Source organism: Macrosteles quadrilineatus, unplaced genomic scaffold, assembly GCF_028750875.1.
Source record: "Macrosteles quadrilineatus isolate MER2022 unplaced genomic scaffold, UCM_ALF_1.0 Scaffold_3__2_contigs__length_128488019, whole genome shotgun sequence".
In the NCBI taxonomy this organism is placed as follows: domain Eukaryota; kingdom Metazoa; phylum Arthropoda; class Insecta; order Hemiptera; family Cicadellidae; genus Macrosteles; species Macrosteles quadrilineatus.
Genome location: NW_026542596.1, coordinates 83060166 through 83076398, shown reverse-complemented (window position 1 = coordinate 83076398; position 16233 = coordinate 83060166). Strand labels below are relative to the sequence as shown.

General features: G+C 32.9%; 1 protein-coding gene across 4 annotated transcripts in view; it reads left to right on the top strand.

Annotated features, from left to right (window-relative positions):
* Positions 1-16233, top strand: part of LOC128988384 (probable elongation factor 1-delta) — a 35105-nt gene that overhangs the window by 13257 nt on the left and 5615 nt on the right. Inside the window, exons 3-9 of one of the 4 annotated variants that reach the window (XM_054409629.1) lie at positions 1652-1755; positions 6939-7160; positions 8273-8359; positions 10572-10668; positions 11370-11545; positions 12021-12090; positions 13097-13222. In XM_054409629.1, coding sequence (XP_054265604.1) covers positions 1652-1755; positions 6939-7160; positions 8273-8359; positions 10572-10668; positions 11370-11545; positions 12021-12090; positions 13097-13222 — 882 coding nt within the window. The remainder of the gene's footprint in view (positions 1-1651; positions 1756-6938; positions 7161-8272; positions 8360-10571; positions 10669-11369; positions 11546-12020; positions 12091-13096; positions 13223-16233) is intronic. The other 3 variants (XM_054409631.1, XM_054409630.1, XM_054409632.1) reach the window with 3 other exon arrangements.

The following is a 16233-nucleotide window of genomic DNA, read 5'->3' as shown; positions in this document are numbered from 1 at the left end:
AATGGTTTTAACTTTGGACTGGTGTGAGATAGAACAAGAAATTTCACACACAGAATTTTGAATAGCAGAAGTAGTTTTCTTTGATTGTGACCGGCAAACTTTCTGAAAATGGCCTGTCTTTCCACAACTATTACAAGTTTGGTCCTTTGCTGGACAGTTTATGCGAGGATGTCTAAATCCACCACAAAAGTAGCATTTGGAACGCACAGCTCCTACAGCAGGGTCTTGACTAACACTAGTGGTTTTATCAGTACCGGTAGCAGAGTCCTTAGTCAATAAGTCATTTGAAACAGCATTTATTGTTGGACAAGGAGTGTCATACTGCAAGGAATGTAGTTGAGCCATCTCCAAAGCACGAGCTTGAGCATGAGCATCCGTCAAAGTCAAATTTTCATTTTCGAGTAGGCGTTGTCGTATAACAGGACTTAGAAGACCTCTAATAAATGAATCACGAATACAGTCATCACGATTGCTTTCCGCTGTAACTGCTTTGAATTGGCAGTTGCGACTAAGTAGTCTTAATGATTCTAAATACCGGTCAACAGTCTCATTTGTTTCTTGACGGCGAGTAAAGAGTTTATGTCTAGCAAAAACCTCGTTTACAGGTTTAACAAATACATTTTTGAGGACCGTTAGAGCTTCATTGTAAGAATGGCATTGACTTGCGTATTCATATATGGTAGGTGATATGTAATTGATTAGAAAACGAAATTTCTCTTCCTCATTAGCATTTGTACTTCTAATAAAATTTTGGAATCTGTGTTGCCAGTGATTCCAAACTGTAGATGAATTGTTTGATTCTGGTTCCAACTCTAGTACATTTGGACATAGAAGACGATCCATTCTTCTCAGTTTTAGTAAATTAAACTGTAATAGAAATGAAAGTAATTACCTGAATAAGAACAAGGCTTTAATTTACTAAAGATTGACACTACTTTGAACATGTTATGAATTGTGTACAAACAGTTATTTAACAAAAATATAAATAACATATGATTTAACAATTTAAACATAAAGTAAAGAAGGAAAGGCACAGTATTAAATATTACAACATTCATAATATTAACAACAAGGCTTACAAGCTATACGTTCTTTAATTTTAGTTTTCTCCAGGGCATTCACCATTTTACAGTAATTTACAAAAGATAGAGAGCAATAAATTAATTTACAATGCGATAACAAACACTAACAAGATCTAAGCAAACAGAAACAGTGAGTTTTTCCATTCTAGCACAGAAAACATACTACTATAACCCAGAATGCCAACCGCATGGTGCATAGCAACGCTGCTGGCGCTGCCTACGAATTGACAGGCAAAGCTCTCTCAAAGTACTTAACGTTTTTTACCATGCGGTTGGCATTCTGGGTTATAGTAGTATGTTTTCTGTGATTCTAGGCAGCAACAATATATAGTAAAGCAATAATAGGACAAAATTAAACATGGGGAGAAATTGCAAGTTTTGACTAGAAATACTTAAGTTACAAGGAAACAGATATTGCACGATCAAACAATGTCTTATAATTTATAATATGATCAATTTAACAAAGAAAACCATTACATGCAGAAAAGAAACAGATATATAAGCAGATGAAAGCAGTTTTATAAGCATTAATATGGTCATCATTGACTAATATTTAGTCTTATTTCCAGTATATTTCAAAATGGAGGTTGCATTTTTGGCCCAAGAAAAAGTTTGGTTTGATAAGTACAAGTATGAAGATGCAGAAAAAGTTTACTTTGAAAATCTCTCAAAGGTAAGCAAATTGCAAAGCTTGTTTAAGTTACAAAAGTTGTCTTGGGGTCCCATTATTAAGTAGTCTTGATTTTACTGCTTGGTATACAGATCACATAAGTTGGAGGTGTTTGTTGAAGGACAGGGTTTATTGTGTTGGGTTGGATTGTAAGGGGTTTTAGTACGGTGCAATTAGACCTAAACCGGGACATCCAAAAAAAAAAGTTTCAAACCAGCGCCAAATTGTTGAATAGACTTCCCTCAATGTGTAAAAAAAAGTTACACTGATTTGAGTGTCGGGTTTGGGGGGGAGGGGGTAAAAATGGGGTTAAAATAGGACTTTTTTACTTTTTCACAAATACCTCAAAAACGGTGCGTTTTTCTTCAAATACAATGAATTACAAATATAATCTACATTAAATTTCGAACAAAATGATACCATACAATACCTATCTACTATGAACTGTTCAGGAGATATTGGGGGGTAAATGTGATTTTTCCTTAAAATTCTAAAAAAAATTGGTTTTTAAATAGTGAAAAACCATGGACACCCATAGAAAAAGTTTCTAATGAGTGCCAAATTGTTCAATAGACCTCTCTTAATATGTGTAAAAAAGTTACACTGATTTGAGTGTCGGGTTTGGGGGGGAGGGGGTAAAAATGGGGTTAAAATAGGACTTTTTTTACTTTTTCACAAATACCTCAAAAACGGTGCGTTTTTCTTCAAATACAATGAATTACAAATATAATCTACATTAAATTTCGAACAAAATGATACCATACAATACCTATCTACTATGAACTGTTCAGGAGATATTGGGGGGTAAATGTGATTTTTCCTTAAAATTCTAAAAAAAAATTGGTTTTTAAATAGTGAAAAACCATGGACACCCATAGAAAAAGTTTCTAATGAGTGCCAAATTGTTCAATAGACCTCTCTAAATATGTGTAAAAAAGTTACACTGATTTGAGTGTCGGATTTGGAAATTAGGGTTTAAAGAAAATGGGGTGAAAATAGGACTTTTTTTACTTTTTCGCAAATATCTCAAAAACGGTGCTTTTTTCTTAAAATACAATGAATTACAAAAATAATTTACAGTAAATTTCGAACAAATTGATACCATACAATACCTATCTACTATGATCTGTTCAGGAGATATAGAGGGGTAAATGTAATTTTTACTGATGCAATAAAAAATTGGCTTTTTTAAATGGAGGAAACCCATGGACACCCATAAAAAAGTTTGTAATTGGTGCCAAATCGCTAGGTAAACCTGCCTTAACATGTGTAAAAAAGTTACACTGATTTTCCTGCCGGTTGTGGGTAGGAGGGTGTGAAAACGGTGTAGGGAATTTTATTCATAAGTAATTTTGTAAATTTTTTAAGTAACGCTTTTTATTTTCCTTTTTAACACATATATATAGCGACAATTTAACTAATGACTTACCTACCTGAAACAACAAATCTACCTAGATACGTGAACACAGTGAACTTTCTACCGTTTGAATTCATAAGTGTGTTTTATCATTGATTATTTATTAAGTAAAAATATCCGTGTTACAATAGTTATTTTCCTACAGTCACCCGACAAAGTGGGCTTCCTTGCACATATTATATTTAGCAGATTATAGTACAGAAAGCTGCTAATTGTTGCATATACTTACTTTTGTCGCAGTTTTTCTTTGTCGCACACCAGTATTCCAACCAAACAACACAAAACAACGTGCTTTTATTATGCACGTAATCCGTGTACGCTTGGAAATAGGCTAGCAACACCTATGACAAATTTGTAAAATTTTGTGTTTTTAGGGTCAAAAATGGGAAAAACCTATCTTTACCCCATAAAACCCCCCATACACCCCTGTTCCCATAGTCCTATCATGCTGGTTCGCGAACTCGTTCGAATAAATGTAGGTTTACACGTCTGTACCAAATTTAATCAAAATCGGATCATTTTTGAGTTTTAAAAATAAAAATAATTTCAGGGTACTGAGTTAGTATGCTTTCTTTATTATTTATAATAGTAGCCCTTTATCGAAACAATTGTATATATATATATATATATATATATATGAATTTGAACGGATGGTGTTTTTTGCCTCTAGGGACCTCAAAACGAAAAAATAAATCGGTCCCGGGTCCAGGTCTTACCATGAGTACTACGGTAATAGCTTATTCCCTATATGGGAAATTCGCAAAAAACAACTTTTTTGAATTGAAAGAAAAAATCACATTTACCCTTTAATATCTCCTTACCCGTTAATGGTAGATAGGTATTGTAAGGTATCATCTTGTTCTAAATTTAATGTAGATTATTTTTGTAGTTCATTATATTTTAAGAAAAAGGCACCGTTTTCGAGATATTTGTAAAATAGTAAAGAACGCCCCATTCCCCTCCCATTTCTCATAAACCCTTCTTCCCAAATCCGACACTCAAATCAGTGTAACTTTTTTACACATATTAAGGGAGGTCTATTGAACAATTTGGCACTAATTAGAAACTTTTTCTATGGGTTGTCCGTGGTTTTTCACCATTTAAAAAACAATTTTTTTATTTTAAGAAAAAATCACATTTACCCCCAATATTTCCTGAACCGTTCATAGTAGATAGGTATGTATGGTATCATTTTGTTCGAAATTTAATGTAGATTATTTTTGTAATTCATTGTATTTTAAGAAAAACGCACCGTTTTTGAGGTATTTGCGAAAAAGTAAAAAAAAGTCCTATTTTCACCCCATTTTCCACCCCTCCCCCCCCAAACCCGACACTCAAATCAGTGTAACTTTTTTTTACATATTTAAGGAAGTGTATTCAACAATTTGGCACTCATTAGAAACTTTTTCTATGGGTGTCCATGGTTTTTCACCATTTAAAAACCAATTTTTTTAGAATTTTAAGGAAAATCACATTTATCCCCCAATATCTTCTGAACCGTTCATAGTAGATAGGTATTGTATGGTATCATTTTGTTCGAAATTTAATGTAGGTTATTTTTGTCATTCATTGTATTTTAAGAAAAACGCACCGTTTTTGAGGTATTTGCGAAAAAGTAAAAAAAGTCCTATTTTCACCCCATTTTCACCCCCTCCCCCCCAAACCCGACACTCAAATCAGTGTAATTTTTTTTTACATATTTAAGGAAGTTTATTCAACAATTTGGCACTCATTAGAAACTTTTTCTATGGGTGTCCATGGTTTTTCACCATTTAAAAACCAATTTTTTTAGAATTTTAAGGAAAATCACATTTATTTCCCAATATCTTCTGAACCGTTCATAGTAGATAGGTATTGTATGGTATCATTTTGTTCGAAATTTAATGTAGGTTATTTTTGTAATTTATTGTATTTTAAGAAAAACGCACCGTTTTTGAGGTTTTTGCGAAAAAGTAAGAAAAGTCCTATTTTCACCCCCTCCCCCCCAAACCCGACACTCAAATCAGTGTAATTTTTTTTTACATATTTAAGGAAGTTTATTCAACAATTTGGCACTCATTAGAAACTTTTTCTATGGGTGTCCATGGTTTTTCACCATTTAAAAACCAATTTTTTTAGAATTTTAAGGAAAAATCACATTTATCCCCCAATATCTTCTGAACCGTTCATAGTAGATAGGTATTGTATGGTATCATTTTGTTCGAAATTTAATGTAGGTTATTTTTGTAATTCATTGTATTTTAAGAAAAACGCACCGTTTTTGAGGTTTTTGCGAAAAAGTAAAAAAAGTCCTATTTTCACCCCATTTTCACCCCCTCCCCCCCAAACCCGACACTCAAATCAGTGTAATATTATTTTACATATTTAAGGAAGTTTATTCAACAATTTGGCACTCATTAGAAACTTTTTCTATGGGTGTCCATGGTTTTTCACCATTTAAAAACCAATTTTTTTTAGAATTTTAAGGAAAAATCACATTTATCCCCCAATATCTTCTGAACCGTTCATTGTAGATAGGTATTGTATGGTATCATTTTGTTCGAAATTTAATGTAGGTTATTTTTGTAATTCATTGTATTTTAAGACAAACGCAGCGTTTTTGAGGTATTTGCGAATAAGTAAAAAAAGTCCTATTTTCACCCCATTTTCTTTAAACCCTACTTCCCAAATCCAACATTTAAATCAGTGTAACTTTTTTACACATATTAAGGGAGGTCTATTGAACAATTTGGCACTCATTAGAAACTTTTTCTATGGGTGTCCATGGTTTTTCACTATTTAAAAACCAATTTTTTTTAGAATTTTAAGGAAAAATCACATTTACCCCCCAATATCTCCTGAGCCGTTCATAGTAGATAGGTATTGTATGGTATCATTTTGTTCGAAATTTAATGTAGATTATTTTTGTATTTCATTGTATTTGAAGAAAAACGCACCGTTTTTGAGGTATTTGTGAAAAAGTAAAAAAAGTCCTATTTTAACCCCATTTTTACCCCCTCCCCCCCAAACCCGACACTCAAATCAGTGTAACTTTTTTTTACACATTGAGGGAAGTCTATTCAACAATTTGGCCCTGGTTTGAAACTTTTTTTTGGATGTCCCGGTTTGCTCTTTTTATAAGCTAATTGCACTGTACTATTTTGTTAGTTTAAAAAAGTGGTCATATTGTAATTTTAATGATCTCCTTTTTCATTCCTCAGAATAATTGCCTGAGTTTGTTCACATCTGAAAAGGTACACATATGTATATGATGTGAAGTTTAGCTATAAATATACAATTACAGTTTGCTAAGAATTCAAATTTGTTTAAAGGTTTTAATTTATAAAAAAAAACTTAGTTGTGGGAATCTTGGTTCAAGTATAACTTGAAAATAGAAGATAACATTTTAAATGTGTCAGCAGAGAATTATACTTAAGTGTTAGCTGATAGAAAGTAGTATCATGAAATAACACTAAAAACTATGATGAAATCACTCATATAAGCCAAATTTAGCTGAGATATGCTGTTAACCTAAATCTGAACCAAAAAATTAGGCTTAGGCCTACCTCTAGTTTGGAACCTTTGTACTTGTTATTTGGTGTTATTATTCTATACATTTCTCACAACTGATGCACCTACGCCTTCAACTTCCATTCTAAATAGGTGTCCCAAAAATGCTTGTTTAAACAAAGTAAAAACTTGAAGATATTTTTTTTTACTGGTTGTATGCCTATCGTAATACTTGTCCATTACTGTGAAAATTTCTGATATTTTGGATATATTTTGCAAGCTGCTTGCATTGGATGGACGTTCAAACAAAAGTACCGATACCCCCAAAGTCAATGTCCCTCCTTCCCCTGCCCCTCCAGTTGTCCCTAGCCATGAACCTATTACCATTATTACCGCTCCTGAACCTCGAGTAGAGGACAAACGGTTCAAAGCGAAGAACCGTAACCGAAACAAAAAGGATGCTGAAAAGAAAATCGAAAAACCTGTTAAACAGGAAGTAAAGGTGAGATTGTCAGAATGAGTGTTTGGCTCAGCTGTTGTGGCGTTATTTTTCAGCCTTTGAAAATAAGATTAATTTCCTGTAAATAATACCGCCAGACACCATAACTAGTAGAGTGTGAAAAGTGTTTTTCTTATCCCATTTGTGAAGCATGTTGGTGTTGCTCTACTTCTGTGTCAGTTAATTACAAATTTATTTATATCTTTAATCTACCGTAAATCTTTTGAGGAAAATAATTATAGAGGAAACTATTGTTTTAATTTAGAAATCAGTTTAGCTTTTATTATTGCTTATTTTTATGTATTACAACTACAGACTTCTTTTGTAATGTTTTTGTAAGGGTATAATTCAATCCTTGACCTGCAATGATGTTAGAAAGTATACCCAGTTCACTTTCCTTTCATAGCCTGATGGAGAATTGTTCAGGATTGAACCAGCAACAATCAGTTTTAAAATAAAGATTTTTAACTTCTCACAATTCTACTAAGTTACATTTTTCTTGGCAGGATACATTTGTAATTTTCGGGTAATTTTGTCCAGGTATACTAAACTGAAGAGTGAGTGTCATGGTCAGGCATTTTTATTTTTCTGTGATCATAGTTGGTATTTTTCTGTAATAAAGGTTGGCAGCCTTGAACCTTCAATTAGCTTTTTCACATGTGCTTCAAGCCTGTCTGAGGAATGTAGCACAAAAATACGGAGCGAGTCTTGTGAAGTGAAAGAATGAACAGCAATACTTTTCATTTGCAGCTTGGTGACAAGAACCCACAACAAATTTGCTGTCTGTCAGTTACCCACTCACTCAACAATTATCTATGCGGTAAAAACTGCCAATGTAGGATGTGATTTTTATTTCATAATTTTTTACTTTGATATTTTAGTTTTGTGTTGTTAGAGTTTTTTTTATCACTTGTTAAAGGCGGTCCAAACAGATAAAGGTTTACTTTTAATCTATCAAGATCTTTATGATAAGCTCTCATATTTTGATCACAAAATAAACTAAGCACTTGTGCATGATTAGCCTGCATGTGTAGTTAGTTGAGAATGACGGACTCTAATGCTTTCTGCACGCTGTTCTTTTTACAATGGATAACATGTTTGTTCTTTGGTGTTAGGTTTCTTCTAACAATCCTATAATGAAAAACTCTTTGGCAGAGGAAGTAGCAAGGGCGAGGCAACATATAAAAAGCTCTCTTGAGTGTGTGAGTAACCTCTGAACATATTGTCTATTGAACATCTAGTCACGTAGTCAACAATGTATTGAATGGTGCAGTTTGTTTTTGTCAAAATATACTTTGAATAGTTTTATACTGTGTATATTTTCAAAGGGGATTTTTGAAACATGTTTGAAGTTAATCCATTTCAATTCCTAATGAAGTTTCATTACTTTACTTCATTTCATTACTATCGTATAGAGAGCATTTTAAGGCCATAAGTTGATAAAAAGATATTCGTTTATACTAAAGCATGTATTGTTTTGGCTAAACAAGATTCAAAGGTTTGTATTTGTATTCACATTTAATTATTCAAAAGCTGTTATTATTGATTGACACATAATTAATGTATTAACCTAACTGTAGTTTTAAATATTTACAATTTGTTTAACGTAGTTCAGTAGAATTACAAATATGTAAGTCTTATTTATCTTACTTATTTGAAGCAAGTTTTGTTTAACTTATGAGATGCAAGTGGAATAAGTAAAACAAAGAACCAAATATTCCAGCAGTCATGGTTATTAAATTACAACAGGAATTTGATAGTAACAAGTGACATTACGAAATGAACTAGGTGGTAAGAGAAAATTTGTAAAATACGTGAGAGAAATTTCAATAACAGTTTACTGTTCCTAGTTTATTTTCTTATTACAACTTTTCCCTCTGAAAACTTAATAAACCTTTTCCTTCGTGAAGCGTAGAACTAATTTTGTCATCTGTACGTTCCATATCTGTTGAGAAAAATTAAGGCCATCTTCATGTTGTTCTTAGGCCCTTTTCTTTGAGAAGAAATTGGGTTTTCTGTGTCGGCCGAGATCCAGCCCTGCTGTTTGATTCTCTCGATACTTTGTTGAGAAGTCATTAGGCTAACAAAGTTCATTTTTTCTGTCTAGACTTCTTTATCACTTCTCACACAGGGATAAAACGTCATGGTTATTAAAAGATAGAATATTGTTTAAGTAGTCATTTTGGGCAATAATAATCACAAAATATAACTTCACTCGTTCATTGATGGATATTAATAAGCTACTATGGCAATAGAGTACTTGATTGACCGCTATCAAGCCTCCTTTGTACAGACGGTGACATTTAAGTGTAATTCTGGCACTTCATTGATCGCTACTAGCCTAGTTCAAAAACATTATGTGCCATCATGCTGTTTGCGTCAACTGTCTTCGCAACCCACATGAATGTGCTTAAGTACATGAAACACGGGGAGTCCACCCTGTGAGTCAGCGTAAATGTTTGCTGTACGGTCTTCTCCATACCTCCGCCCACCCCCCACTTGCACTGTCCATGGCCCAAGTCCAGCTAATGTTTCACCAGCTATATCCACTTGGTTCTCTCATTATTTTACTCCTTAGCGCCAGAAGTGGTGTAAAGAGCAAATTTCCGTCTTTTACTGAATTTATACTAGTGTTTTCCTGACCTCCTTGTACCTTGAAATCTAAGGTTGTTGGCCTCACTCACAAGTTGTTTTCATTACTCGCAAATACAAAGCATGCATCCATTCATTTTAGATCCTTCTACACTCAAGTCCTAACTCTGTAAAATAAAGTCATATTTCATCTCACCTAGCTTCCCTGTCCTGTATTTTGGTGACCGACAATATGCTGTCTTCTCCTCTACTTTCCTATTTGACTTGCTCATCATCGTCATCTTACCATGATAGCCTCAATGTCAGGATTTCGATGCTACTGAAGGATTTCAAAGGGTTTTCTTATTTGTAATTTGCCTCTTTCAATTGTTGCTCCAAATTTTTTCTTACAATATATGTTAAGAACTGTTAGTAGACAATATTTTATGAGATATTATTCTGAGTAATTTTAAAATCAATTGGTTGCTGAAGCAGTGTATTTAGGTGAAGAGGTATTAAAGAGGTGAAGAGGTATTAAAATTATACTCTTTTGAAAGTGAAATTTGGGAAAACCTTGTCTTAAAATTAAAATGTTTGCATCTTTTAGGTAACCTATATTGTCTTTTTATAAATGTATTTCAAGTTATTTTATTATCCTTAAAAATCACTAAATACCATGATTTTCATTTCATGTACACGTGTCTTATAATTTATAATACCTACTTAGGCAGTAATTGCTGAAAACCATCATAAATTCAATTTGTCTATTTATTTGTTCACAATATAAATACAGATTTCAAGTTGTTTGTATTATTTTTTACCTATAATTTCTATCCTTTTTAGATGGATGGGATTGCAAAACTATCTACAGACAACATGGCTGCTGAGATAACAAACAGACTGAAATCTCTAGAACTTGAAAATTCTCATTTAAAAAAGGGTAAGTATTAACTGCTGTTAATTTTGTTTGGGAAATGGCTTGTATAAGTGTAGACAGGCAGTTTTATTATCCCTATTACAAATCCAACATAACTGGTTTTACAAGGAATCCTAATGGGTCTTTCTAAATAGTAACAGAAAGTATTTTTTTTTTATTATTAATATCTTTAACATCAGGGTGATAACACATAAGATGACATTTCAGCTCTTTAAAGCTACTTTAAAAATAACATCGTAAAATATTGGTATTTTTCACTCAAAGTACGGTGTTACATTGATTATCAAAATATATTTAGCTGAGAGAGCTAAATATTTAAACATAGTAAATAAAGTGTAATCATTTTTTAATTTGTTAAGCTACGGTATTCTATTTTATGCCATTGACACCGATCAGTATTTGTTCTTCTAAAAACGGAGCTTTGGAAGCCCATGGAGCAGAGCCTTATGTCGATATCAAAATGGAAATTTACTTATAATCTAAAGTACAGTAGCTATCTTTGTGTGAAATTAGGGATAGAATCGGTCTAATAGATGGATAGACACCTAATTTTTCAGATTGTAAATATTTTGTGTGACCTGTTAGTAAACACTAATCATATAGCTCATTCAATTCAAATTGTCCTTTCAAACTATATGATTTACAGTATCGATGTTGGTCTATTACAAGAGAGAATGTTCTTTTAAATATGTTCATATTTTCAGATATTGTAAAGCTGACAGAGCTGGTGAAGCAGCTCAATGACAGAGTGTTTGCTGTTGAGAAGTCAGCAACTGGTAAGTCTGGTGGTTCTGCCCCCGTCAAGGCTCCTGCTCCTGCCAAGGCCCCCGCTAACGATGATGATGACGATGGCGTGGATCTGTTCGCCTCTGAATCTGAGGTAAGAAATTCGTCTCAGCTTGTGTTTCAAAGCTGCTTAGAGAGATTTAGAGTTGGATTTGTAAAACCTTAACAGCTAATGTCGTGGTAATGACAATGAATTGAAACTACAAACCATAGATTAAATACTTATTCATTGTACAAAAATGTTTTATAAATATGTTTCTTCTTCAATTTGAAATGATGTAGCGATGTAGGTTATCTTCAATGTACAACTGTAAAAGTAGGTTAATAATTTATTTTTATTTTATTAAACAGTAAGATTTGACCTAGAAATTTCATTTAAAGAGGATATTGTGATTGTCCTTCGTGATCTCATGCAATTAAGGGGATATCTTCTGCAATTGTGATAACATTTACAATAATTGCGAGTCCTGTTAAAAAGGTCCAAAATTTAATCCTGACACAAATTCAAATTTCCAGAGAAAATTCAAGAATTTTCTAGAGCATATTTAATTTTCATTTCTTGAATTTAGGATGAAGACGAGGAAGCAAAAAAGATCAAGGAGCAGCGACTCGCTGAATATGCAGCACGAAAGTCTAAGAGTAAGTTTTCCTCATTATTACACCTACAGAGGTTTTTTTAAAAAAAACTTATAACTTTGTAATATTATTTTAACAATGTTCATATAAGTGCTTTGCACTGTTAGAAATACAGTTGTTTTCTTGTTTTATTGCAAATAATAATACAAGTAGAATTTGTCAATTGAATTAAAAACTAGACTAACTTGGGCCTTTTCAAAGTTTGAAATCGTCAATATGCGTGATTCAATCTACTTGATATCACGGACGATCAGTTAATATAAAATATCAGAAATGACAAAAGTAAATGTGAACAAAAACCAAACCATATTCTTTATTTTTCATACATCAAAAAACACACTAAAACTATTATTTGTTTTTTTAACCAAAAACAATTTAAAACATCTGACTGTTTATTTATCTATATTAGAAAACAGTCTTTTGGCAAACAAATAAGAATATTATATTGAGGTGTTTTCTTTGTAAATGATTTATCATCGTATGTCAAGTTCACCATCACTATAAAATTTATAAGTAACAATACAACTTGTAAGTTATGTCTTGGTTCTAACCTAGCCTAAAATAACCTTATTATTGTAAACAGGATTTTTAGATAATTCAAACATTTCAAACTGAAAACCTTGTGGTAATGAATTAACGGAAAAGTTCCAAGTTTTCTTTGTTGAATCTAAACTTTTAACAACAAGATACTCATAATATTATATGCCCATTTAATTAATAGGTGTTAATTTTGATTTTGAGCCTAATCTTGCTGCCGAATCTTGTTGTTTTATTTTGCTTTGTGTGCCATATGGCCTTAATGTTTTAGTTTGTTTTAGTTGGCATAACAGAACATTACAAAATTGAAAGGATATTAGCTTACTGTACCATGATCAGCTGAAAATATTTTTGAACCATTATGTACCAGTAGGCCACTATCAATTGAAAGTAGCTTATTGGTAAATTTTATCGATCCTTAACACATTTTATGTTATTGGTCAAATTTACATGTAACATTATGTATTTCTAGAACCTGTTCTAATTGCCAAGTCCAATATCATCCTGGACGTGAAGCCGTGGGATGACGAGACCGACATGAAGAAGATGGAGGAGGAAGTGAGAAAGATCACGATGGATGGACTCATCTGGGGTGCTTGTGAGTATCGTAACAGCAACATGTTGTGGCAGTATGAAATCATGGTGGAAGGAAAAAACATAGGTGTGCTATTCCCACAAATTCTGACGTCACTCGGATTGCAAACAAAAGATCACCTGATTGTAACTGTCAAATTAGTAAGCATTTGTTTTGATTTGATTGTTATTGTTTTTATAATAATAAAAACAATAACAACCAAATCAAAACAAATACATATACTAATTTGACAGTTACAATCAGGTGATCTTTTGTTTGCAATCCGAGTGACGTCAGAATTTGTGGGAATAGCACACCTATGTTTTTTCCTTCCACCATGGTATGAAATACTAAAATACTAATTGTGAAAAATGACTGATGAAGTTATGATCGACGCTCATATTTGACTGGACTTGTGCTTAATATTTTATAGATTTGAAAATCAGCTGTATTTTAATTGTATAATTTTGACAGTTGATTTATGTTTACTTTTTGTAAGTTTTCTAGAATAAAAAACAATGATGAAATTGCTACATTTAAAAAAGAATAGATTTTTTCTGTAATTTAGTTCGAATGGTCTAATTTAAACAAAAGTTGAACCGTACAATGTTTAATTGTTTCTAAGTTTGATTTGTTTCAGTAATTAATCCTTTTACAGGAATTGAGAACAATTCTAATTTTATTATAATCAGAAGAATTGTAAAACATGGCGACCGTGACAGGACCAGAAATTATCGAAATAAATCGACTTAAGAAACAGAGAACGGTAATTCGGAGATCGTTTACAACTCTTTCGCAAAGTATCTTGGACAAATTGAATTCTAACAACCATGATTACCCTGAAATCGAAGCAAGTATGAAACTATTAGAGAAAAAGAACGACCAACTTAACGAACTCAATGATAAGCTACTGGAAAAACTTCTCGAATCAGACTGTCCGGAGGTGCAACTCACCGAAGAACTCAGCGGATCGGATGAGTATTTAAATAAGTTCTTTCTGATAAAAGCTAAATTTTACAGTTTGACTTTGAAATCTAATGAGGATGTAGCTTCAAATTGTAGTAAATCATGTTCAAGTAAACCGAATACCTCAAAAGCTAGAATAAAACTTCCTAAAATCGAGTTTGTTAACCCTCCAAAGGTCCATAGTTTAGGCCTTAATGTCCACCTATTTTTGGCCCCTTTGCAAGGTTTTATTAAAACGGATCTGAGAAGCTTAAAACAATGTTAATTCTAATGTTCTATATACCATTTTGTTTGGAAAATCATGGGCTTCAATATTATATATAAAACATAAGGAACATTTTTTCAAAAAAAAATTTTTAAGTAAAAAAAATATAATTTTGAAAATTTTCAAAAAAAAAATAAGTTCGCGCTCAATGAAATTGTATAAATTATAGGCCTATAAATATTTGAAAATAGCCACTTTGTTCTAAATTTAATGAGGATTACAAATATATAATCATGTAGCGAGGTAAGTTATCAAATAAATAAGTTATGAGCGAAAAACGGATTTCAGTACATAGCGTTTAGCTAAGAATGCATAGCCTAACCATAGCTAGGAATCTGGCTGATAATTTACATCAATATCACTACCTACTTCTTCAGGATCATCAACCAGCACTTCAAAACCACTTAAATCTTCTTATAATGCACCACGTATATCACTACTTTTGATTTTTAACACTAAAACAATGATAAACATAATAAAACACATCAGTCATCGGTCCGAGGTTAAGTAACCTGTTTACTAATATGCACGTCAGCTGTCTGCTAACAATTACGATCGGCTCAGAGAACAAACAGCGCTTAGAGACAGACCTTTAGAAAGCTTAGAATCTAATGAAAAGAACGATACCTAACTCGATCCAGTTCAATCCGATTCAGTCAGTCATAGAGCCTTCGCCGTAAACGATGTTTGTGCGTCTTAAACTAGACGCGTGACCCTACACAAAGTGTGTTGTGCGTCTATTTTTTGACGCGTGACCCTCGGAGGGTTAAATTTGATGGAGATATGAAAAATTGTCTACACTTTTGGAGCCAATTCCAAAAGATTCATTTAGACTCTGAACTTAAAGATGAAGATAAATTTCAATATCTTATTCAAGCTACTGAACCCAAATCTAGGGCTAGGGAAATAGTCACTAGTTTTCCCCCTATAGCTGACAATTACCCCAAAGTAATTGAATGTCTGAAGTCCAGGTTTGGGAGAGAAGACTTACAAACGGAAATCTATGTTAGGGAGCTTTCGAAAATAACATTTCAAAACTCTATTGAAAAGATTCCCATTTAAAATTTGTATGATAGGATTGAAACTCAACTTAGAGCTTTAGATACTTTGGGAGTAACTACTGAAAAGTGTGCAGCCTTACTGTACCCCTTAGTTGAGTCATGTCTCTCTGAGGAACGTCTTAGGGCATGGCAAAGATCACTTTGTAGTTCGAGGGATAAACCTATAGATCTTAAAACAAAGTTAGAATACCTTGTTCTCTTTCTAAAAGGTGAAGTTGAATCTGAAGAAAGAATAAGACTAGCTATGGATGGCTTTGAAATTTGTCAGTCGGGGGGAAAATCAGAAGAAAAGGGGATTTTGCTATTTATGTTTGAAACCAAAACATCTAGCCAAATATTGCAAAGCCAAATTGCAATGCAACATTTGCGGTGGAAGACATGTCTCTTTAATGTGTAGGCAGGGAGTTAAGCAAGATGACAGTGGCAATAAAGTCTCTGAAGCCCAAGTTGAAAATTCATTATCTGCTAATACCAGATCAGAGGTCTTATTGCAAACGCTAAGTGTATGCATCAAAAGCGACGATAAGGTTAAGTTCGTGCGAGCGCTAATTGACACAGGATCGCAGCGATCCCATATATCTCAGAATCTTGCAAAAGAAATGAAGTATAAAGCCATTCGAAAAGAGAGGCTACAACATTCACTGTTCGGTGGAGTTAGTAGTGATGTTGAAGAACACACTTGTTATAGAGTCAGACTTAGTAACCCAGAGACCAACTACGCTTGCAATTTTGAAGTTCTAGAT